This window comes from Pseudorasbora parva, chromosome 3, assembly GCF_024679245.1.
Source record: "Pseudorasbora parva isolate DD20220531a chromosome 3, ASM2467924v1, whole genome shotgun sequence".
In the NCBI taxonomy this organism is placed as follows: domain Eukaryota; kingdom Metazoa; phylum Chordata; class Actinopteri; order Cypriniformes; family Gobionidae; genus Pseudorasbora; species Pseudorasbora parva.
The window spans coordinates 47,063,250-47,090,564 of NC_090174.1; the positions used below are offsets into that span (position 1 = coordinate 47,063,250).

General features: G+C 38.1%; 1 protein-coding gene across 1 annotated transcript in view; it reads left to right on the top strand.

The window, feature by feature from the left end:
- Positions 1 to 27,315, top strand: part of tenm1 (teneurin transmembrane protein 1) — a 209,271-nt gene that overhangs the window by 24,431 nt on the left and 157,525 nt on the right. The window contains 1 exon segment of the mRNA XM_067439223.1: positions 26,996 to 27,261. Coding sequence (XP_067295324.1) covers positions 27,054 to 27,261 — 208 coding nt within the window. The 5' untranslated portion in view covers positions 26,996 to 27,053.

The window sequence follows — 27,315 nt, forward strand, 5'->3', positions numbered from 1 at the left end:
AAGTTATATAATTTATCTGTATGTTCTTTTAATTAATAGTGTGGACAATTTGTATCATTGTCCACATTTTGACTAGTTCACTTGACTAGTTGACTAGTTTTTGCATTAAGCCTTTTTATATTATCTAAATATTTGGCTGAGATTATGGCTATTGAAATTAACAATTTTACAGCAAATGTATATATCATATAGCTTATTTACATTTTGTCAAAGTGTAAAATGATAACAGCTCTAAATAAAATCCGGAGTTCACCTTGCTTATAATTTGTTTTATTTGATAATTAATAACTGTAACTGCTGTAATAGCCTACATTTGAATTCTTTTAAATGGCGTAGTACAAAAAACACATGAAACACAACACCCAGTTTTATTTGCACCCAGTGTTATTGTGTGCTTTATATCTATCCAATCAATTTCCTGTGAGCAATGTTGTTTAGTAAATCATTCTGTTGACAAGCACACCTGCTGGATGGGAGTGTAAAGATGGAGATCACACCCCTGTGACATCTAATAATAATGTGCAAAATCAGCCCTAGAGAACAGGAGAGTTTCCTCCCAGCATTCTCTGACCGCAGGTGTGTGTCACCACCTGCCTTTTAAATATGAGGCCGCTTCCATGCAAACAGGGTAAAATAAAGCATCGTCTCATTAGTCTGGAGTGCTCCAATAATTCTAGGTCTGGGTTGCGATAGCTATTTGTATACCACGTGGTATCAGATTGGCACAAGCAATGCTATTAGTTCTCTGGTGGAAATTTGTATGTTTTGCTCTTATTTACTCTCAAACATTATCAGTGGACCAATGAAGGCAATTGGCTTTTTATTATTGCAAAGGTTTACATATTTATGTCATTAGTAGCGACACCTGCAAACCCTCTTAGTTTGTTCGCACTGAGAAAGACAGAGGAAAAAATGAGAAGGGGGAGAGAATAATTTTCTCCTCATGCTTCTTATCAGCAGTGAAGTGTTACGTTCAGCCCACAGAGAGACAGACAGCAAGAATAGAGTCTAATTAAGTCTCTTAGTGATCAAAAAGTATGCGACTGTCTCCAGTGTGAATGACTCACACACATCAACACACACTCTCTCTTGTCACTTCATCTCTATCTGTGGCTTTCTTTTGTTAGCCTGTACAAATTTGCATTCTTTAGATGTTGCCTTTAAATTTATGCCTAAACCAAGTACCCTGTGTCAGTGTGTGTGTGTTTATGTGTGTTTGAGCATAGACTCCTACGTTTTTACCTTGTCAGCAATTTCACAATTGGAAGCAGAAAATTCTAATTGTCAGTTGCTCACACTTTAGAAAACTGTTCTGTCATTAACCTCTTCCTGTCTTCGGTTTCACAGACAAGGCTTAAATTAGTCTTAGACTAAAATGGATGTTTAAGCTGCTTTAACTGAAATCAGTTCAAATAAAATATGCCAGTGCCGTTGTTTTGTCTCAAGATTCACACCTGTGCGTTTTTTTTAAGGCACGTTTTTAAAATCTACTTAAATGACCCAAGTGAACTAGGGCCTAATCTTGGCTTAGTCTAAGCCTTGTCTATGAAACCGGCCAATATTTTTCAAAACTACTACAAAATAGGTGTCATTTGAAAGCTTAGAGTCTGAACTTTAGAACGCATGTAATGCCAGTTTGATAACCTCCTAAGTAGGGCTGAGTTATTTGCTGAGAATCATTTTTTTTTCTTATAAAATATTTTGTACTATGTACTGTAATATGTCATATCATACAGCTCAGTCATGTGTCAAATGTCATTTAAAAGGTCTCAGATATTAGAAGACCTAATCAGATTAGAAGATACAGAAAAATATACAGACCAATCCCGGAACATCATTATTAATAGCAAGTTCTCACGATTCCAAAATCAGCATAATTCATTGTGCCGATTACAAGAAATTCCTCACGGAGTTATGGCAAATAAAAGCCCAGATGCGCTAAATAAAAACAAATGTAGCTTTCACGTGGTGTTTTTGCTTGTAACCTAATGAAACATGCACAGATTGTGTACAATGGCACATCATTACTTACAGTGGATGCTCCCGATTGTGAGACCAAATTCAACACAATCAATTGTGGTGATCACGATATATTCCTCATGGAGAAACAACAATTTTAAAAATGCCTTGAAATGGCAAGAAAAATGGCTGAACAGAAAGGCTTCCTTGGTTCCAAATTCTGTAACTTTTGATTACTATGTTATCATCAGAATTTGATCCAGATGCAGCTCATATGTAGGTGAACTTCACAAAAAAAGATCCTCACACCTTATTTCCTTCCTGAGTTATTGCATGTCAAATAAGAAAGATATGTAAAATTTAGGGCCGGGACTCGATTAAAAAAAATTAATCTAATTAATTAGAGGCTTTGTAATTAATTAATCGAAATTAATCGCATTTTAATCGCATATAAATATTTTACCTGAGAACAATGAAAAGTAATTTTTCACATGTATTTTTAGTATACCATTGAATAATGACTAAATACATAAGCTTAATCAACAAAATATAGTTTATTTATTTCAGTCCAGCAGACCAGCGCAATGTTTGCCATTAAGTTTAGCAAAAGCATATTTGTGATATTTGAGGCTCGATGTGCTGCGGTGATACGCAAATTCCTGGTTGTATAGCTTGCACACTACCATGCTCTTGACGACGCTTCCATTCTTTCGTTTTTTTAAACAAAATTTCCCATCCACGGGGCCAAGCAAAGCAGTCTCATCAGCGTCTTCGTTCATGTTCACTCATGCCCTGCGTCTCAATCAGCTCCCTAGTTCCCTAGTCAGGGCACTGATCAAGACATTAGTCAATGGGCTGACTCCCTGATCAGTGCCCTGACTACTGAACTAGGGAGCTGATTTAGACGCACCCATGGTTTGTTGTTGTTGTTGTCGCGCTAGTTGGTGTTCCAGTATAATCGGTCCGTCGAAACTGATTCATTGAAAAACGTTCTGCGGTGCAAAAATAAATGCGGTTAAATTTTTTATTTTTTTGCGTAATTAATTAACGCGTTAAAGTCACGTAATTAATTAATCTTAATTAACGCGTTAAAGTCCCGGCCCTAGTAAAATTATAATATATACAGTGAGGAAAATAAGTATTTGAACACCCTGTTATTTTGCAAGTTCTCCCACTTGGAAATCATGGAGGGGTCTGAAATTGTCATCGTAGGTGCGTGTCCACTGTGAGACATAATTAAAATTAAAAAAATCCAGAAATCACAATATATGATTTTTTTAACTATTTATTTGTATGATACAGCTGCAAATAAGTATTTGAACACCTGTCTATCAGCCAGAATTCTGGCCCTCAAAGACCTTTTAGTCTGCCTTTAAAATGTCCACCTCCACTCCATTTATTATCCTAAATTAGATGCACCTGTTTGAGGTCGTTAACGGCATAAAGACACCTGTCCACCCCATACAATCAGTAAGAGTCCAACTACTAACATGGCCAAGACCAAAGAGTGTCAAAAGACACTAGAGACAAAATTGTAGACCTCCACAAGGCTGAAAAGGGCTACGGGGAAATTGCCAAGCAGCTTGGTGAAAAAAGGTCCACTGTTGGAGCAATCATTAGAAAATGGAAGAAGCTAAACATGTCAATCTCCCTCGGACTGGGGCTCCATGCAAGATCTCAGCTCATGGGGTCTCAATGATCCTAAGAAAGGTGAGAAATCAGCCCAGAACTACACGGTGCTGGTCAATGACCTGAAAAGAGCTGGGACCACCGTTTCCAAGGTTACTGTTGGTAATACACTAAGACGTCATGGTTTGAAATCATGCATGGCATGGAAGGTTCCCCTGCTTAAACCAGCACATGTTCAAAGCCGTCTTAAGTTTGCCAACGACCATTTGGATGATCCAGAGGAGTCATGGGAGAAAGTCATGTGGTCAGATGAGAACAAAATAGAACTTTTTGGTCATAATTCCACTAAATGTGTTTGAAGGAAGAAAAATGATGAGTACCATCCAAAGAACACCATCCCTACTGTGAAGCATGGCGGTGGTAGCATCATGCTTTGGGGGTGTTTTTCTGCATATGGGACAGGGCGACTGCACCGTATTAAGGAGAGGATGACCAGGGCCATGTATTGCAATATTTTAGGGAACAACCTCCTTCCCTCAGTTAGAGCATTGAAGATGGCTGGGTCTTCCAACATGACAATGACCCGAAGCACACAGCCAGGATAACCAAGGAGTGGCTCTGTAAGAAGCATATCAAGATTCTGGCGTGGCCTAGCCAATCTCCAGACCTAAACCCAATAGAGAAGGCCAGAAACCTGACTGATCTAGAGAAGATCTGTGTGGAGGAGTGGGCCAAAATCCCTCCTGTAGTCTGTGCAAACCTGGTGAAAGACTACAGAAAACGTTTGACCTCTGTAATTACAAACAAAGGCTACTGTACCAAATATTAACATTGATTTTCTCAGGTGTTCAAATACTTATTTGCAGCGGTATCATACAAATAAATAGTTAAAAAATCATATATTGTAATTTGTGGATTTTTTTTCTTCTTTTTTCTAGATTATATCTCTCACAGTAGACATGCACCTAGGATGACAATTTCAGACCCCTCCAAGTGGGAGAACTAGCAAAATATGTTATATATATATATATATATATTATAGTTTTGGAGTTATGAGTGTTTACTTTCTTTCGTTCCGTCTATATAGTACTTAATAGTCCTCTGGGAGATAAGTAGTTACTGATCAACTAATAGTAAACATTCAACTAAGCAATTTTACGCACTAATTCTTTAGAGTTTCTTGTTCATAAATAATACTAGAATGTTAGTAATATTTGTCCCTTGTAGTTAATCATTAATGACGGAACAGTATTTTGAAATGTTACTGGGGTCTCAGTAATATGTATTTGTTTGTGTGTGTGCATGACACACGTTACATCCCTTTCATGTGTGAGTCAGCGTGACTGCCATCTGAATGATCAGAGACCGATGTCTGGTGATTTGAAGGGGAATGTGGCACAAATGGAGCTGCGTGTCTCTCTGACCAGAAATGAAAGAGAGTCGTACAACATCATTGAAGCTTGCCCTCCAAACATACATGCAAAAAAATTTACATACCTTTCAGACATATTTTTCTCTTTCTGTGCACTCCCCTGCTGCTATAAACAAGCGTGCACTCAAAGACAGTATAAAATGTGTTCCCCACTCATTATTTATTCAAATTCAAAAATAATGATGCCAGCATATATTATAGGCTACTAAGCACTCACACATTTCATGTGTTGGCCTAGTTCTGATCATGGATATTTGGCTGCTGATGAATGCTGGAATCTTTGTTTACAGGATTAATCCTGTATATACACGAGTGTAACTTTGCGTGTATGCATGTGTGCGAGTGTGTGTTAGATAATTCAGTGATGTAACAGCAGCCAAATAAAACAGATGTGCCAGATGTGTGTGTGTTTATGTGTTTGTTTGGATAGTATATAATTAATATACAATAATTAATTTATTAATTAAAATGAATGAATTAATCATTTGTTTTTTCTTTTTTTGTATAATTTAAATATTTATGTATGTAAATGTGTAGATATACAGAGAAGTTGGTCGGTCTGGGTCTAGACTCCATGGGCCCTATCATACACCCGGTGCAATGCGACGGCAGCCGTGTCAAGTGTTTTTTGCTAGTTTTAGCCGGATGCAGTAATCACTTTCATATCCAGCACCACGTTATTTAAATACCAAATGTATTCTCATTTTGTGACGCAGCTGCCGTCGCATTGCACCGGGTGTATGATAGGACCCATAGAGTCTAGACCACGACCGACCAACTTCTCTGTATATCTACACATTTACATACACAAATATTTAAATTATACAAAAAACAAAAAAACAAATGATCAATAAATTGTAATTAATAAATTAATTATTGTATATTAATTATATACTATCCAAACACACACACATAAACACACACACACACATCTGGCACATCTGTTTTATTTGGCTGCTGTTACATCACTGAATTATCTAACACACACTCGCACACATGCATACACACAAAGTAAGTACTTATATACACAATGTATATACGGATTATATACAGCAGCACAGACATTTTTTTAAATATATAAAAATAAAAGGATTCATCTCTGGAGAGGGTTCAGTCTTTCCACTCGCAAATTCTGCCATGCAAATAGTGAATCCGCAATGGTGTAAACACAACTGGCTTTTAGATGGGATGAGGCTTGGTTTATGGCACGTTGCGTCCCAAACACACCCATGACTCATTAAGAGAACAGGGAGAACCCTTTTGGACCATGCGCCTGGTGCGCAGACCCTTTTTGCAGACCGGCATGCGCTTCAGAACATGCTCAGATCTTTAAATAGGGCCGTGCCTGTCCAATAGATATATACTTTACTGTAGTAAGAACTAAATTTTGGAGGGAACATCGTCCCAAGGACTGTGTAAAACTAAAATTGTGCGAATTAAATATCCAGACATGACATGCCTTATCGATCAAAACAGTCTGGATTGTTTTCTTACAACTGTGTTAAATCTTCTCTTCTTTCTCTCGTTATGTGCTGTCTGTTTGTGTGTGTGTGTGTGTGTGTGTGTGTGTGTGTGTGTGTGTGTGTGTGTGTGTGTGTGTGTGTGTGTGTGTGTGTGTGTGTGTGTGTGTGTGCGTGCGTGTGTGTGTATGTGTGTGTGTGTGTGTGTGTGCGTGCTTTCACTTGATGCTTTTGTCAGGTTATGGTATTCATAATTCATAATATCAGTTAGCGGCTTCACTCACTGTGAAGGGACCTTTCCTTTGTATTTAAAAACCTGTCTCACTGCCTTCTGTCCGTCTCTCTTTCTCTTTCTCTCCCTATGTTAGTGATTAACCCTCTTGCCCAGCAAACTCAAACACCTACACTCTCCATATGTGTTCAGCTCACTCTCCACTGGATGTCACTTTATTTTAGTTCAGGCTTTATTGAACATTGGGGTAATGTCATTAGAACACTGAAGTGTTTTTTTGCCCAAATAACAATGTTGCAATAACAGTTTATCATGTATAAATGGGAATAATTTGGTTTTGATAAACTGCATGATAAACTCTCTCTCTCCCTTACCCCCCCCCCCCCCCCCCCCCACACACACACACACACACAATAAAATAGAGAAACATTTGTTTTGAGCTTGAGCAGAGATGACAGTTTTTGAAGGACAAGCTTTTAGCTCTCATATCACTCACTCACACACACGCACATCAGCTAAATGGGGCTGTGAGCCACTGCAGTGTGTGTGTGTGTGTGTGTGTGACGGAGTGTTTTCACTTGAGTCGCAGGCCAGAATTAGAAACACTTCAGAAAAGCCCTCCAGAATGAGCACACCCAGATACTTTAGCCTAACAGTATCGGGAGAGATGGGGTGGTGAGGTGACAAAAAGCATTTAGATACACAAGAGTATAGAATACCATTAGAGAGAGAGAGAGAGAGAGAGAGAGAGAGAGAGAGAGAGAGAGAGAGAGAGAGAGAGAGAGAGATGGGAAATTAGATGGTTGGGGAGGTAATGAAAGTAAACATATAAAAATGCCAGATGTGTGTGGATTTCAGACCCCTCCAAGTGGGAGAACTAGCAAAATATGTTATATATATATATTATAGTTTTGGAGTTATGAGTGTTTACTTTCTTTCGTTTCACAGGGTGTCTTATTGACATTAGAATCATTTGATCTCACCTCTGGCCCTTCGGTCCTGTTATTCATAATGAAACAGCACATTTTCATTTGCTGAGAAGTACAATATAAGAACATAAAACATAATACATACTCATTCACCCTCCTAATTTATGGGGTTCAAATCAAATGTTTTTTTATTTTTTATTTTGTTTTTTTAGTCTCATATGCTCAAATAAAAATACAGTAAAAACAGCAATATTATGATTATTATTATTAAAATGTATAACAACTATTATTTTATTTTAATATATTTTAAAATGTAATTTAATGAGGTCATGATCCTTCAGAAATAATTCGAATATGCTGATTTGGTGCTCTAACAATTTTATTATCAATGTTGAAAACAGTGATCTATTGATTTATAATCAAAGATTCTTTGAAAGTTCAACTCTAAATAGAAATAATTTGTAACATTAAACATGTCTTTACTATCACTTTTGATACGTTTAATGCATCTTTGTTAAATGAAAGTCGATTAACTGTTGATAATTAAATCGATAAAATGATTAAGCAAGGTCAAGAGGTGTGCCGCCTCAACCGTGATGCGTAAAGCAGATATGAGGAAATTAAGGGTGTACTCACACTAGATACAGTTGCCTTGTACTAGGGATGAAACGGTATGGAAATTTAACATCATGATTATAGTGACCCAAAATATCACAGTTATCAATATTATCACAGTTTTGTTCAAATACGATTAAGTGTTAAAAAATTACATATGCACACACTGAAAACATTTCAACAAGTTTTATATTTGAAAATCAACAAACGACAAATAAATCAAGCAGCTCTATGCACTTTTTTAAAGCATATTGGCCGCCATCAATAGCACCAATTAATACATAAATAATAATTTGGTGTAAATATAATCTCTAATATTATATCTATAAATATGTTCAAGCAATATTCTCATCAGTGTCCTATCAGCTATGACACATTTAAATCTAGCATATTTTGTGTACGAACCCAAACAGTATCCTAGTAAAATAAATCATATTCATATTTTCTTATAATTTAACAGTTAATTTGATTAAATATCAAAAAGGTGTGCATTATACCCAACACCTAGCTGAATACTGTACAGTCAGATGTATGCAAACGCGCATACCAATGTTGTATGTAAACTTAAGAGACGGTCACTAAATTTGCAAATCTCGAACGTCAAGCCAACTTTATGCCAGTCATATCATATGCGCTATGGTTCTGCTGTGTTTTTGTTTTAAACTATTTTTGCTGCTGAAATAGAACAAAAACATTCAACCACTGTATGCTGAATGAATCTCCTGTGTACATCGGATGTTCATCCCTGCTTTGAGTGCAGATTTCTGTGAATGAGAGCTGCGCGCGCTCTGAACAAAACTCCGGCTAATCTGAACGCATCTGAGACAATGCATTCATAAACTCAACAGAAACATGTGTGATAGGTTATAATGCGCAACACAATCATAACAGTCGGCTTTTGAGAAGTAGGTGACTAGTAACAGTAACTAGTGTGAGTGACTGTGTTCATGCCACAGCCGAAATACACCAAACAAATGGCGGGTGTTGATGTCAAGCCCTGATTAGTATTCCTTAAATGTCACCCTAGTGGTGTCTGAACTTTTTTGTTCGTCTTTGGCTCAAGCTTCACGTTATTATTTCCCTGACGTAGTTTTAGTATTGAGGTCAAAGTCCACTTGCCTTGCGTTTGCAAATCTTCGCAGATTTAAAGTGTTTCCCCTATTACAGCGACTTTCTTCAGGCATGTTCTGCTGCAGACAGGGTGACCAGTAGCCTAGAAATCTAGACGCACCCTTGCAGCAGCAAATTTAATCTGCCCGCAAGTGTCGTCTGGGAACTCTCAATACCCTTCTGAGCTGTATTCCCCTCACTCTGGGCGGGCCAATCACATCGTGTATAGAGTCGGCGGGCGGGGGTGTATAGAGTCTGTTTCACCTTCGTTGCTCTGGTCTGGTTGAAAGACAACCGTTTATCCCGCCCCTCGGATTGAGCCCTGTCTATGGTGAGTTTCCAGACCAAACATCTTGATGTGGGTCTGGCTTGTCAGGCTAGGTGACCAGAGCATCTTCGATTAATTTTCCTTCAGGACTTTTGCAAAAGCCAAAATATGGCCACACCTCAGATTTGGTCCTTTTAGAAGGCTGGAAAATCTCCCGGTGCTGTCACTGCTTTCTGTCATTACTTCTCATGTTTTCTTCTCAGAGAGTTTTCAAAATCGTGATAATCCCTGATGGTTTTAATGATAATTACATTTTAAATTATATTACTAACCCGTACATTTTATCGTGGTTTATCTTGAAACCGGTAATCGTTTCATCCCTACCTTGTACCGTGCTCTCGCGTGATTGTCCCCCCTCCCCAGCTGGCCTGCACTCACATAGCACTTAACGTACCAGGCCGGAGCATGCTTATGTCATTCACGATGCAACTTTTTGTTTTGAAAAAGATAGGAAGACAAGCGCTTTCGCTATTAGACTGCCTAATATATTTTTCATGTATGCCGTGCAGCGATTTTCACTTGACTGCAGTGCACATATCAGAAGATTATAAACCTAAATATACTTGATTTAATCCAAAACTGTATCTAAGTAGTAATAGTTTGGTGTTTGCTGTCATAATGATAATTGTAGCGCACAGCTGTTCTGTGCTCTGGCACACTGCATGCGAACCGCACTCGAGCCCAATTGAAACCGCACTCTGGCCCACCTCTTCCAAGTGGGCCAGGGCCGGCCAAACGCACCGCGCCAGGGCACGGAATGGAGCGCTTACACTTGTCAAAAAAACGGGCTTTGGGGGTCAAATGCGCTCGGGCACGGTTCAGAGTGCCTAGTGTGAGTACACCCTAAGTGTGTCATGTTTGGGATCATTTAATTATAGGTTGTGTGCATTCACATAATTTTTTTTGTTGTCCAAATGTAAGTTGTAATATTGTGTTTATTTTGTTTAGACCTATACGTACACACAGCTCTGGAAAAAAATAAGATTCCACTTAACATAGATTTTTTCTGAATTTCTCCAGAGCTGTATATCTTATTTATCTCATATAGGATGCATATGGTTAAGAATGAACGTGGTAGTAAAGCAATGCAGTGCACGACTAATAATGACTTTTATTGGGACTGTCATATTACATAACATAATAAACATAATAAAACGTGAATTATTTGGGTTTAGTTGCATTTTAGCGTGTTGCTCCTGGAAGAGTTTGTCCACAACACAAGTTACACATTCTGAATTGCACATAACTTTGTTTAAGTTCGCTTGTGCATTCACATCATTTTGTGCAGATGTAATTTGTAATATTATGTTTATTTTGTGTGTATATATATATATATATATATATATATATATATATATATATATATATATATATATATATATTTATTTATTTTTTATTTTTTTTAGTTAGATAACCTGCTAGCAAAGGGCTTCAGTTTACTGGTGTTCATTCAGCACTTAAGCTTCAGCGCGTGCAGCTCAAACATCAATAATAACTATGATTGGGACTGTCATATTACATTATAATGAGAACGCTATTTTAATAAATCTTTTTGAATTCATTAAACCTAAGTTGTCGTTTTCAGCGTGTTGTTCTAGGAAAAGCATGTCCACAACAGGAGTTGCGCATTCTGACCAGCACACATCTGTGTTGGTGACATGTCGCATTAGTCGTTATATTTCATCATTAAATAAGTAATTTAATAAATGATCAATCACATCGACTCATTTTACAATCCTACTCGCTGAGCACGGCCGCTGAAGTGATTGTTATACAAACAATCTTTTACAAACTTTTTCTATGTACACAAAAGGCCTATTTCACTCAACTATTGTTTACAAATCTGTCTAAATCTGTGTTAGTGAGCACTTCTCCTTTGCCTAGATAATCTCACATGTGTTGCATATCAAGATGCTGATTAGACAGCATGATTATTGCACAGTTATACCTAACACCATGTCGTAACTACACACAACGTGACACTACGACACGCCATAAAAAGTATATTTTTCATGTTTTTGTCCTAACCACACAAATTTTGTGTTTCATGCCATTTTTTGTGCCATGTTTTGGCGGGAACAACAAATACATGATAATCTCAGGTAGTGTTTATGTGCTTTATTTAAATTTTAAAAGCGTGTAATGTGTATAAAATATAATTTAGTGCTCACAGCTCTGTAATGTAGGTGTACTAAAAGCAACAATGGATGATTCACCTCAGATCCTGATATTAAACAAATGTAAACAATGTTCAAACTGTGAACAAACAAGTATATTCTATAACAAAGATTGTTTTAGTAACTTATCTATGTTTTTTTTAGTAATGTTTAAATGGTGTAAAATTGTGAATTTGATTATGTGCTTATCCATTTCTTTGCAAGTGCTGTCAAGATTAATCTCTGGTGCCGTACACTTGCTGCGAGAGGCTGCCCCCACACGCTCTTGTGAATGACTGTGGTTTTTGATTGATTTGTCGCATCTCGTAGTCGTGTCGCATCGCAGCTCGTGGACAGACAAGTTGCTTGTCGCTGGAATCTTATTGTGCCACGTGTAATTAGGACATGGTGTTAGGCTGGCCACAATAAAAGGCCACTCTAAAATGTGCAGTTTTATCACACAGCACAATGCCACAATTCTCGCAAGTTTTGAGGGAGCGTGCAATTTGCATGTTGACTTCATGAATGTCCACCAGAGCTGTTGCCTGTGAATTTAATGTTAATTTCTCTGTTAATGTTCATAAGTCGTCTCCAGTTGCAGAGAATTTGGCAGTACATCTTACTGGCCTCACAACCGCAGACCACATGTAACCACACCAGTCCAGGACCTCCACATCCAGCATCTTCACCTCCAATATTGTCTAGACCAGCCACAAGACCAGCCACACAGACAATCAGTTTGCATAACCAAAGACTTTCTGCACAAACCTCTGGGTCTCGCCCTGACTGCAGTTTGTCATCGTAACCAACTTGAATGGACAAATGCTCACATTCGATGGCATCTGGCACTTTGGAGAGCTGAAAATGCATGGATGAATCCTGGTTTTCACTGTACAGGGCAGATGGCCCTGTGTATATGGCATTGTATATGTGTAGTGTATATGGTGTCGTGTGGGTAAGGGTTTGCTGATGTCAACGCTGTGGATCGAGTGGCCCATGGTGGCGGTGGGGTAATGGTATAGGCAGGTATATGTAAAAAATTTGGTATGTTACACATTTTTAACAAACACAGGAGCATTTTATTGATGGCATTTTGAATGCACAGAGATACCGTGGCGAGATCCTAAAGCCCATTGTTGTGTCTTTCATCCACGACCATCACCTCATGTTGCAGCATAATAATGCACGGCCCCATGTTGCAAGGTTCTGGATACAATTCCTGGAAGCTGTTAACATCCCAGTTCTTGCATGGCCAGCATACTGACCAGACCTGTCACCCATTCAGCATGTTTGGGATGCTCTGTAACGGTGTATACAACAGATTGTTTCAGTTCCTGCTTATATCCAGCAACTGGAGGAGTGGACAAACATTCCCCAGGCCACAATCAACAACCGGACCTCCCCAATACAGTAAAACTGCACATTTTAGAGTGGCCTTTTATTGTGGCCAGCCTAAGGCACATCTGTGCAATAATCTTGCTGTCTAATCTGCATCTTGATATACCTCATCTGTGAGGTGGATGGATTATCTCGGCAAAGGAGAAGTGCTCACTAACACAGATTTAGACAGATTTGACAACAATATTTGAAAGAAATAGGCCTTTTGTGTCCATAGGGTCTTTTGTTCAGTGTTTATTTGTTACAAAAACCTGTAAACATGTAAACTGTGTACTAATGTAAAACCTTAACTCTACAACATTTGCATCATTTTAGATGGTCATAGTTTGTAGTTCAGTATTTGAGTCATGTTTTTCTGTAACCACTGTGATGGATTCAGTTTATTTAGTGAAGGTTTCATCACATTGGTTCAGACTAGTAACTTGAGAGTTTGTGAGTCTTTTTGAGCAATTCATTTGTAGTACATCAGTGTACATAATACTACTTCAGTGTGGGGTTCCTTTTGAAGTTTGTGAAGTTTATTGCTGTATATCTGACGCAAGGTTTTAAGTATACAAAAAGTATATGTCCGTGCTAGGTATTTTATTTTAAATTACTGGTCTATGTGGTTATCTTGTTGTATATAAAAACACATAAACTGCTGAATGATTTAACACACTGGCCATATTGATGAAAAAAATACTCTGTAGCAATCCATGTTTATTATGGCTTATCAAGTTAAAATTGTTATTTAATGACTCTTTCTCAGTGGCCTGTTCTCTGTTTAATTCAGATACACTCTATCTAGACATTAGAAAGGAAGAATGCATGTGTTTTTGCACTTTGCCTTCTTCAGACTCTTGACATCTGTTACTGCCCTGGATTGAAAGTCACAGTGTGCAGTGTTGGAGTAAATTGCTGTTTGATGAATCAGACCTCAAGACACTGCCGTAAATCACTTCTTAACCAATCACAAAATTAAAAATGAGGTCCCTTTTTGGCACTTTGTTTATCATTGTCTCTTCATTGTTTTCATGACTGATCAACGGTGTCAGTGTTGAATGTTCCCACCAGCTTTCTCACATCCATGTTTTTTTGTTGTTTGACTGCCAGGGCTCCAGCTATGTTGCAGCCATCAGATCGGCAAATAGGAGCTTGGATCTTGAGAAAAACAATGTGCATCAGATGGTCAGGGAATGGTCTGTGGTTAGGACATCTGAGAGTAGCCCCACCCCACTTACTTCTTCCTCCTCTGTGTTGTTCGATACATCACCAGGTCATCTGTTAATCATGTACTGGGGAGAGATCAAGCATATAGTGGAACCAGTAGAGGTGGTTAGCAGCTCATCTTTTGACAGCAGACAACAAAAGGCTTCTGACAGCACATTTAATATTTTAGGGAAGCCTAAATGAAATAAAATCTTAACACATTTCTCCAAACTATTCAATACCCTTATAAACAATTTATATCAGAGGATCAGTAGCTGCTGTGGGTAACAGGAACCCACTGTAACCCTCTACATTGTGAGTAAATCATGCATGGAAAAAAAACAGCTGCACTGCTTTTCAAAGCGCTCCAATGGTGTCACTACATGTAAAGGGAATTGATACGCTAGATCTAAATGCAGGGGTCGACAATAAGGACTGCCCGATGGCTGAGAGTTAACGGAACGGTCACTGTCTCAATTTTTGGCCAATCGTCATGAAAGTTTATCATTTGCACATGTTTTTAAGCCTTGCCAGTTTAAATATTCAAGCGTAAGAAGACGCGAAAGAGAACTCGGTACTCGTATGCAGTGTGAGAAGATTTGTGTGCACACATTTCAAAGCGCGCACCCAGAAAGCTGTGTCTGGCAGCACGTGACTACTATATTGATTTCTCTTTCACATCTTCATGCACATGAATGGACAAATTCACACAAAATGATGTCAACATTACTGTCTTGATGAGTATCCTAGTAAACATAGTCGGTTATGTCTTAAGTGAACGTAAACAGTCGAGAAAGACAATGCATGGGATTTGAAGCAAGACAAGCACTTTTATTTAAATCTTTCATTTAAATCTTTGTTCTACTGTGTTTATTTGTGCAATTGCTTGAATTTGATTTGATATTATATTTTTATATCATTTTTTTGTTGGTCTTAAGACTTTTTTTATATTTAAAATGTATCTGTGCACAGTAGAAATACAATAAAATAAGGAGGATACTGTAAGTAGAGGAGGAGTGAGTTGTATGAAAAAGGAGAAGAATATTGATGTGGATTTATGTTTTTTAAGTAGACAGTATCTCCATCCATTTCCTTTAACCCCTCCTCCAGCCTGGGTCTCCATGGCGATGATCTTTGTCAGATATGACCCCCAGAGATGTCTGACTAGCTTCAGGTTTATGTAAAAGTGTGTGTTTGTGTGTGTGTTTACCTTTTTGGGAGCGCTGAGAAATGCCACCAGCAAGAAATATTCTTAGCTGACCTGCGCTTGACTTTCATGTTTACGGACTCTGTTTGTGTGTGTGTGTGTGTTTGTGTGTGTGTGTGTGAGCGCTGTCAGCTTTTATTTTAGGCAGGATCAGGACTTTGACACGTTTGTGCAGTTGCTCAGGGCAAGAGCTTTCTCTTGCAGCAGATCTGGTTCTCTTCAGAAGAATTTGCGTGTGTTTGTGTGTGTGTGTGGGAGAGAATCGTTCCGTGCAGGAAGTGACTCTGGCAATAGAGAGAGATGGATGAGGGAACGTCAACTCTTGCTGTGTGTGTGTGTGTGTGTGTGTGTGTGTGTGTGTGTGTGTGTGTGTGTGTGTGTGTGTGTGTGTGTGTGTGTGTGTGTGTGTGACTATTTTAGAGAGAATCAGCGCAGGAAGTCTGCACCGATAATCTGAAGATGGATGAATGAATATTATCCACTGTGTGTAGATACAGTTTGTGTGTGTGCGAGAGAGAAAATATGATATGTCTCTACAGGCTGCCTGTAATATTGTACCGTTCCCAGCAGTCAAATCATGCTAATGTTATTGTTGACAATATTTAGAAGCTAATATTTTAAAATCTTGAAACATTCATATTAGCGTGTCTGTGTCATATGCCCATGGTACTTGAATGGTACAGTTCCAACCTACATTATTATCCTTAATTCAGTTCAGACTTTAGTTTTAAAACATATTTTGTGCAAATGATGCAATGCAAGGAGATTAATGTGTCAGTTGGCAAACATGAAAGATTAAATGCAAGGTTGGTGCATAATTAAACACAGGAAATTATGCAACTAATAATGCAGTTAAAGAATAAATTTAAAAATGCCAAAGCACATCGATCAAAGAAAATATTACAATAAATTATAAATAAATAAAAAAGTAACTGTAAATAACACAATTTGACCCACTTAATATTAGGTTGCTACTATAGGTATTATATTAATATTAGGTTAACTACTATACTAACATTTAAATGAATTTGATACAATGCACTTTTTGTGTACATACATGTTTTTTACATTGTACTTACATTTTTTAAATGACCTGCATGTTATTACGTCAGAAATTAATTTCTGTAGTTACATTTGTAATTACACAGCTGGCACTTCCCTTACACCTAAACTTAAACTTACCCATACCACCTCACCTGTCCCTAACTTTACCCGTATCCCACCTCAATATCAGCGAAAGTGTTTTGCAATACAATACATTGTATCTATTTTTTGATGCAAGTAAATAGTCGTTAAGGCCACCTAATATGAAGTGGGACCACACAAGGAAACCCATATGTAATAAATACATAAAATAAAGTTTACAAATAAATAAATCAGCTATATGAATAAGGAAAACGTTAATGAAAAATGTTAATGTTTTGTTTAAACTCATCAAGAGTGTGATTTCTTTTAACAGACATTGGAGGGCATTGAGTTTTACTACTGACTGCTGGGACGCCAGTGTTAGGAGACCAAAGAGACCCGTTTGAAATGATCCTCACAAGCTTATTAGATATGGATTTAGGTGCAAACCCATTAAGGGACCTGTACACCGGTAACAGAAATTTGAAATCAATCCTAAAATTTACGAGAGGCCAATGAAAGGACTTTAAGACATGCGTAATGTGTGCTTTCATTCTGCTCTCTGTCAGCGCTCGTGCTGCAGCATTAATTTGTAGTCTAGCCGGGGCGTTCTCGGGAAGAGCAGAGAGGAGAGCATTGCAGCAGTCCAGACATGCATCAATCTCTCAGCATCTGCTCAGGAGAGAAACGCTTGGACTCTGTTTCTTAGCTGATAAAAAGCAGTTTAAGTGCCCCGGCTGATGTGGACCTTAAAATTCAAATCCGCACACAATGGTACACAGAGGATTTTTACGTGAGACTTGGTATTCAAGAGAGGATTTTCGCATTGTAGACAGTTTCACTCTCCGCCCTTTATCCCTGACTAAGAGCCCTTCGATTTTCTCTTTGTTTAGTTTGGGAAAGTTTAGTGACACAGAGTGTTAATACTGTCCATACATTGATCCATCTCTACATTGAGCTGTCGAAACGGCAACACATAAACCAATCTTGACTATATGGCTAAAATGACTGTGTGATAGAGAGATGTGCAGTTGTGTAGCAGAATATGAAAATCAATCTAGACTGAGTTAGTTTGACCACCCTGAGTGTCAGTGTCAAATAAAAGCACAAGCTAAAAAACATTTTCTAACTAAAGCCTGATGCCATAGGGAAAATTGTAGTGTTACGATTAGAATTTTAGAATATACCATTAGAGTACAAAACATGCTCTTGACAGTGAACGTGACTTAACCTTCACAGTCCAAGTAGGTGTGAACTGTTATTATAAGAGGGAATATTCTCCACTGTCTACTGCTAACTCTCATTCAGGTTTGGTTCCATTCAGGCATAGACCACCCATTTTACATGATCATTTTTAATATTCTGTTACACTCTGAAACACACTAGATTATGCAAGTAAAATGGGTTGTAAATAGGTATGCAATAGGTATGTTTAGGTATCTTGGCCAATCTTGATGAGCAGTATTTATTTCCTTGGTATTCTCTGTAACCTATAAATGGTTAATATTATAAATCCATATACACTACCATTCAGAAGTGTTTGTAAGATTTTGTTTATTTCTTTAATTAAAGAAGTCTCTAATGCTTACTAAGACCGCCGTTAAATAATGTTCCAAATACCAGTAAATTGACTAGTGCAAATCTTAGCAAATCACCTTGCATAATTCATTGAAATACTCCTCACCCATAAATTTTGCGTCTAAAAGGGATACTCCTACAAAATCATATGTAATTGGTCATCTGCAAAAAAAAAAAAAACCTGTCCGTGCCTTTTTAGCACTTTATCACTGCGTGGCTTTAGTAAGTCCTTGTAGTATTTTTAAAGTCAAAAGAGGGTTTGTGCTGGCGCAAGCTGTTAGTAAATCTGTCCCTTAATATTCAACACTATTATTGATCTGTCTGTACTATACTGAACTGATTTATAGATAAAATTAACAAATTGATGATCTTTACAATGGAACTGACTCAACACTGAACTTACTTCAGCTGAGCAATCTCTACTGTATAAAGTGCTATATAAATAAAAGTGACTTGACTTGATATATCTCTAGTAAATACATCTTAAAAAAATTGGGGAGGGCTTTTCTTTTCCTCTATTAAAGGGTTAGTTCACCCAAAAATGAAATATATGTCATTAATGACTCACCCTGATGTCGTTCCTCACCTGTAAGACCTCCGTTCATCATCGGAACACAGTTTAAGATATTTTATATTTTAGTCCCAGAGCATATGCAGTCTATGCCTACTTTACTGTCCATGTCCAGAAAGCTAATAAAAACATCATCAAAATAGTCCAAATGTGACATCAGTTAGTTAGTTAGAATCTCTTGAAGCATCGAAAATTAATTTTGGTCCAAAAATATAAAAAACTACGACTTTATTCAGCATTGTCTTCTCTTCCGTGTTCCTCCAAAAAGATTCAAACGGTTCATGAATCAGTGAATCGGTCAATGATTCGGATCGCCAATGTCACATGATTTCAGCAAACCCCAACCCTTTAATGGAAGAGACATAGAACCACTACACTGATCTGAAGCAACTATAATGTATCAATGTTTGGTATAATATGGCCAAATCAAGTATTTACAGCTAAATATGGTTATGTATCGGAAGGAGTTATTACTATACAAGCATTTATTTCATACCTGTTGCTTAGTGATAAAGAAAGAGCATCCCTGAACTGTGTAGTCTCGAGCACGAACCCAATCAGGAGCACAATTGTGTTTACGTGCCTGGGTTCGAGCCCATGTTTGTGTCCCCTTGGCAGTTTGTTCTCCTACACTGTAATCATCATAATCGTCTGATTACAAAGACTTATTCAGCACTCCCATAAGAACCCTCCCCATCTGTCTGCTTCAAGTGTACATGTGTGTCTACGTCCCTTATTTGCCACACAAATTTTGTTAGTGGTCTTAAACCCTATTTATGTGTTACAGTAAGTCCCGTTTTGATCAGAAATGGTAGTAATAGTATTCGATCGGCTTCCTCTGCTAGACTCGGCTTTGGTCTCATGAGAGCAGAGCGAGAGAGACAGATAAAGGGACCGTTCACCACAGCCACTATTAACTAACAGACTATTAATTGTGCTTGTGTGCGAAGATGCTGCCTCCAGTCTGCAAAGTTACCGCCGCCGTCAGTTGGCACACGCTCTGGCACCACATCCAATCAGCAGGCAGCCTGCCCGAGACTGACAGGGATTTAACTTGCATACCCCTCCCACATCACTTAGTCATGCCGTGCATTTCCGCATCAGCCAATTAGCAGCCCATTACAAAAGCAATACATAGCATACACACTAACGAGCATTTGATGGTAATATTTAACTTCTATTTCATCAATGTCAGGATGAGAGTGACTTTCTTTCTCTGTCTGTCTCCCTCTTGTCTGCTTCCCAGAAAGTCTTTAACCTGTCTGGTCATTTTGCAAGCTCCTTCTATTCTTCTTCATTTCTTCATCTGTCCACTCTCATCCTTCTCGCTTTCATTTTTCTGCCATGCTTCTGTTACTCTCCATCCCCATCTTCATCTTCGCTTGACTCGCATTCTACCCCATATGGTCTATGGGTTCTCTTTCATCCAGTGTTCATCCGTTCATCTCTCCTTTTCATCTGTGCTTTCAGCTCTGTCTCTCCTTTCTCTTTCTCTCTGTCTAACTGCATCTTGTTTTTCAGTGGCCCTCCCCTACCTGTGCGCTCCTCTGTTGAACGCTGAATGTTCTTTTCAGTCTCAAAGGTCATGGAAAGGTCATGGTCAGCGTTTAGATTCTGGGAAGTAAAAGCTGAAAGGGAGCCACGCTCTCTGGAGAGTGAGAGAGAAAGAGCGAGAGATTGTGTCAATGCTAGAGCACTGAATAAGATGTATGCAGGGCAATTCAAGCACGATCTTGTCTGACTCCAATATTAGTTTCACACTAATCTCTTCTCATGAAGATCTACGGGAAAGGTGGATGCAGTCAGTAAGATATGCGTTTAAAATTAGCATGGTAACTTCTATGTTTAATACTTTGCAATTAAAACTTGCCTATGTCCTTGGGTCAAGGTCAAGGAGGTCTGTAACATACAGACTGTTTGTCCACATTTGAAAAGTGCTGCAAAAAGTGCTTTTTTGAAACTGAACAGCTGATGATCCAGTGATTTCAGTGTTTTGGAGCAGCTTGGTTCACAGTAAATTCTGCTCCATGCAAACTCTCTGCATCTGCTCTGAGTTTGGATCATTTATAATGTGCATTTGGAAACAAAACATGCACTAACCATCTTCTTAAACTTGGCATTCATATTTGTATTAAAATCACAAAATTTCTGTCCAAATTGTAAAGCCCTACAAACAAACACATTATTTATATTGTTTCCAAAAAAATCATGCAGCCAAATTTCCATGCACATTTAATGGGATCATCGGATGACCATTTTCCACAAGTTAGTATGATTTTTTAGGGTCTTTATGTTTAATTTTATAACATCCTTTGGTTAAAATTCCTCATTGATTGTGTAAAACAACACCTTTTTTACCTCCTTAAAAACAGCATGGGCCCTATCTTGCACCCATCGCAATTGACTTTGTACACCGACGCATGTGTCATTCCTATTTTGCACCCGCACAAAGCGCACTTTTCCCTCCACAGAAGCACGTCGTTAAACTAGTGAATGAACTTGCCCTGCCTGGCCGGTTCAGCGCAAAAAAGGAGGCGTGTTCCTGCGCAAACAATCCCTGGTGCTATTTTGCTGTTCCATTAAACAATTGCGCCACTGACCAGAAAAAACCTAGTCTAAAGTCAGTAGCGCGTTGCGCGTTCTTCATTATGCTATTTTAAGGGCGCATGCTTGACCATAATGTATAGCGTGCACAACGCGCATACACTTTGCTCATGTAATCTACACAGATACAACAGTTATTTTTGCAAATCATAAATTGTTACACTAAAAAAACATTAACACATGAGATGACGGAAATCATTGTGGTGTGCCACGAAGATGTGAAAACATAGGCATAAATCTAGCTTACAAATTATTCAGGCTAATTGTAGTAATTAAGGATCAGACCTGTTTGCCCAATAGTGGCAAGACATGTTTCTCCCATCCCCATGCAACCCAACTTCTCTGTGTTTCACTGCTCTTACAAGAACATCAGTCTCCTCGGCTGTGAACCGCTCCTGGCGTGCGCCTGGTAAATACGCCATAATAATAGCAATCCATAATGGAACTTGCACACCTGCTTTTAAAGGGAATGTTGGATGACGCTCTGATTGGTTTATTCACGTTACGCCCAAACCACACCTATGAATAATGAAGCTACTTCAGACCAAACCATTTTAGATTTGCGCCGGGCGCAAGAGCCATTTATCCCGCCGGGCAAATAGCAACAGCGCCGAGACCCGCCACAAAGTTACTTGCGCTTTGCGCTTTGACACTTGCATTTCAGATAGGGCCCAATGTCTCTTTAAATGATAATAAACCTACCCCACTCCTCTCTTCTGTGGAGTGTGTAGACACAAGACACGTGAACAACTGGCTGAGGGCAGTAATATGCTAATATTGGACAGTCTGTCCGTCAGTCGCGGGTGGAGCATGAGCAATATATTGTCATATTGTCATATTGCTCAGAAAATGAAAACGGCTTGATTATTTAAAGTGTTTAGGCTTTTTGAGGAAAAAAATTACGTGAAGGGACTTTTATTATTGTAGGTTGGTTGTGTCCACCCACTGCAAAGACACATTGGACCCACTTTGTATCGATATTTTCTTACACCCCTACTTTATATTAGTTGGCCTTAACTAACATGTGTACTAACATTTTAATTAATAATTTGATACAATGCACTTATTGTGTACATACGTGTTTTTGCATTGTACTTACATTTTAAAAAATGCATGTACCTGCATGTCATTACGTCTCTAATTAATTTCTGTAGTTACATTTGTAAATATAGCTGCGAGCAGCCATTAGCGGGGCCAAGCGCAAAGAAAGCAATAAGACATACCAACATAGCTCGTCATGTCAAACCAACTTAAACAGCAATCAAAGGCATTTTAAAATGATTTTAGACAAAATAGCTTAAAAAATCATGATTTAATGCTTTATCACTTTTGAGCAATAGGTGGCGCAGTTACGAAATTGATGTGGTTTGGTCAGAGTGAGGTGATAATGACACTAGCAAATGTTGGTGTCATGAAGCATTGCAGAGATACAGCCTCAATACCAAGTTTCGTAATGATACGGCAATGCGTTTGTAAAATATAGCACGTTTTGACTAAATTCGAAATGGCCGACTCCCAAAATGGTTGGTATGGGAAAATTGGCTATGCTTTGACTCGGTGTGATGCCACAAATCTAAAGAGACCAGTTTTGTGATTTTTGGCTAAAGCATTGTGAAGTTATCATCAAAAATGTCACATTTTTGTATCTCTGGACCACTAGGTGGCACTTCGCCGAAACTCTGCAGGCAGTCTTAAGTCATGGTTGGCATAACACATACTAAGTTTGGTTAGAATATGCTAAAGCATTGCAGAGATAAAGCCTACTTTCATTTTCGCGTGAAGTTTGTCGAATTCATTTGCGTGTTATTTAAAAACAATTTGACTAATCATCTTGATTCTAATATCGTTTTGTCAGCATAGTCTGAAGATGATCTGGTTAAATTTTCATGAGAATTGGGGCTATGGCCTAGGAGGAGTTCGAAAAAGTAGTTTTTTAAAGGAAATAAAAACGGCGAACAGAAAGTTTGGCCAAATATGGCAAAATTGGTATCTGTGTTATTGGCATGACCCAAGGAATCTATTGTACCAGTTTTATGACGATAGTCAAATTAAATAATAAGTTATTAGCATTTTTGGAAAATTATTTATAACTTTTGTCCACAAGGTGGCGCTGCCCCGAAACTTTTTGAGTACCTTTAGGGCTTGGTGCAGAAGACACATACCAAGTTTCTTAATGATATGCCAATGCCTTCGTAAAATATAGCACGTTTTGACTAAATTCAAAATGGCCGACTCCCAAAATGGTTGATATGGAAAAACTGACTATGCTTTGGCTCGGCATGATGCCACGAATCTAAAGAGACCAGTTTTGTGATTTTTGGCCAAAGCATAGTGAAGTTATCATCAAATATGTCACATTTTTGTATCTCTGGACCACTAGGTGGCACTGCGCCGAAACTCTGCAGGCAGCCTCAAGTCATGGTTGGCATAACACATACTAAGTTTGGTTAGAATATGCTAAAGCATTGCAGAGATATAGACTACTTTCATTTTTTTGCGAAGTTTGTCGAATTCATTTGCGTGTCATTCGAAAACTATTTGACTAATCATCTAGATTCTAATATCGTTTTGTCAGCATAGTCTGAAGATGATCTGGTTCAATTTTCATGAAAATTGGGGCTATGGCCTAGGAGGAGTTCGCAATAGTAGGTCGATCGAATCGTCATGAGCTCATGCATCTGAGGAAAAAAGAATTTTGTTTCTAGCCCTTATGGTTCAAAAGTTATTAGCATAAACATAAGTCCATTTTTGGACAGTTGGTGGCGCTAGAGGGATTGTTTGAGAGATTCCAAACTTGGTGTGGTTAATGTTTGGACTGTCCTCTATCTTTGTGCCAAAGCTCATAACTTTTTACCAAGCGGTTCTATGGGCTGCCATAGACTTTCGGCGGAATAATAATAATAATAATAATAAGAAGAAATCTAACGGTTTCAATAGGTGCCTCCGCACCTTCGGTGCTTGGCCCCTAATTACACAGCTGGCACTTCCCTTACACCTAACTCTACCCTTAAACTGACCCATATCACCACACCTGTCCCTAACTCTACCCGTATCCCACCTCAATATCAACAAAGGTGTTTTGCAATACAATTTGAACACAGTAAGTACATAGTACTTAAGGCCACCTTATATAAAGGGGGGTCAACACGTTTGTATGTAAATACCATATAAAAATTAATTTTGCATCCGATGACCCCTTTAAGAAATGTCTTGCGTGTTATTATCCCATTACAGTTACTGTTCTCATAAAAACATAATTACATGTTAGAGGTACCATTTCAGTGAAATAGTGTCAGTTTAAAATCTAAATAGTCAAACAACATATTTAATAAAAGTTATTCATCATAATTATTGCACTTCCTTTCTCTGTTCCCCTTTATCAGTTTGAATTGCTGTTGAAATGAGCATTTATGCAAAGTTTTGTGCAGTAACGCGTTACCAAGTAACCCATTACTGTAATTTGATTTCTTTTTTTAGTAACAGAGTGGTTTAACGGCTTTATAATTTCCAAAATAGTTACTGGAATATAGTTCCTAGCCACTATAAGTCACTATACGTTACAGCTGTGTTACATTGTTGCTCACAGAGTGCATTGTTTTATCATCTAGATTGTAAAAAAGAAAAAATAGCTTATTTCAAAATTAGTCTCAGGTAGTTGGTAGTTATGTTCACAAAACACTGTAATATGAATAGGCAAGAATATGCATGATTTGGCAATGGCAGCCAGTGCAAATAACAAATAGCTTAACCATTGCCTTACCTAAATGCAGCAAAACATGCGTGTTTTCTTCAAATTCTGAACGGATTATCGCCCAGAAAGCATGAATAAATGCGTCTCTTTTATAATTACTAAGCTGTCACTCATCTTAATTCATTGCAGGCTCACAAAGTTCTGCTAAATGATTAAGCTGACTGTACAATGAATATCTTGTTTAGTCTACTTGTCTACACTTTTGTGTTTCAAGTTAAATTTTAACAAAAGGATTTGAGTGTGCATATCTCAACACTGGACAAAATCTCTGGCATTTGAGTGGTAAGGGGGATTCTAACTTAAACACGTCTGAATGGCCATTGCGTTCATATAATCATTGGAATTGTTTGTGATTGGCTACATTGCTGAACACTGCATAAATACATTGTATATAGGAAAAAAAATAATATTTAAATTAGTTTTGAGGCTCACAAGAAGAATATTACCAAATCTGTTTATGTTTATCAGTTTATATTGAGAGTGTGCACTGAACAAAACATGTTAACGAACATGTTAGCATTCATAAACTCATCACAGTTGCTAAAAAGATTATTATATTCTGTTTTTTGAGGGCATGGGCGCTAGTAACTTGATTAGTAATGTAACAAATTACTTTTGAAATGAAGTAATTAGAACAGTTACGTGATTATTTTTAAAAGGAGTAATCAGCAATCAGTCATTTTAATACATTTCCAGTTGTAGTAAGTTGAGTAAATTGCACAACAAGGCGACTATGAGTGATTTCTTCTTCTTTTCTCTCACAGAAATTCACTTTTTCTTTATTGTAAAGTAACATTACTGATTTTTATATCAATTGTTAAAGCCCTAATAATCTGAATTGGTCATGAAAAAGCCATATTGGATTGTCTTTAATGAGAAGAGCACCGGATGACTGTTACAACATCAATAATGCATATTTGTTAGATTTCATTTTGTTTTCTTTCCTTCGAAGAATTGAATGCATTAAAACTGGATGTACTACACTGTCAAATGAATCAATATAGATTTACTTGGAGTTAAATTTGAGCTAATTCAGAATTTAAGATTGATTGGGTTAACTATAACACACACACACACACACACACACACACACACACACACACACACACACACACACACACACACACACACACACACACACACACACACACACACACACACACAGACACACACACACACATAAAATTATCCTAATGAATTATTTTAATGTATTGACTGGTGTACTGTATAGCAAAGCATGTTAATTCCATGATTTAATTGGTTTCATTACCGGGCGGTTATATAACTCTCTCTTTTTGAGTTTGTCTCCCCCCCAGTCTTTCACCCTTTGTATCTCCTCTCTTTTCCTCTATCTAAGCATCTCTTTTTATCTCTTCATCTCACCCTGCATCTATCTCTCCATCTTCTCTTTCATTTGTCCTCTGAGACCTTCTCTCTTTTCTTGGTGGTCGATGAATGTTTGGCTAAAACATGGGGGTGGTTTTAGAAAGTGTTTCTGTTTTGTTTTGTCCTTCATGCCTCTTTAAATATATTTCTACAGAGCAACTGTTTGTTCTCAAGCTGTTTCATGTATCGCTTTACAAAAAATTGCACCAGTGAAATGAAAGTTTAGAGAACATTTGAACTGCTGCTGTTTGCTTTCTGTTTCATCGCCTCTTTTCTGTTCTTTGTTTTTTTTTCTTTGTGTGTATGTGTGTGTGTGTGTGTGTGTGTTTGTGTGTAGTGTGCTTTGAGTGAGTTTTTGAGAATTCAGAGTGTGTGATATTGTGAAGAGAGCAGAGATGGACGAGAAGCTGTACCAATCTTTGGCGCGGCCCCACCCCGGCCTGGAGCTCAGTTACTCCAGCTCATCGGAGGAAGAGGATGGTACCAACCTTCATCACAAACACTACAGAGAGGCGCACACCCGCCCCGATTACGAGCCTGACCGCAGATTCACCTACAACAGCCACAAAGTCCGCAGGAAACCCTTGGAACAGCCCCAGAAAGGTAAGACCTTCTGTGTGTGTGTGTGTGTGTGTGTGTGTGTGTGTGTGTGTGCGT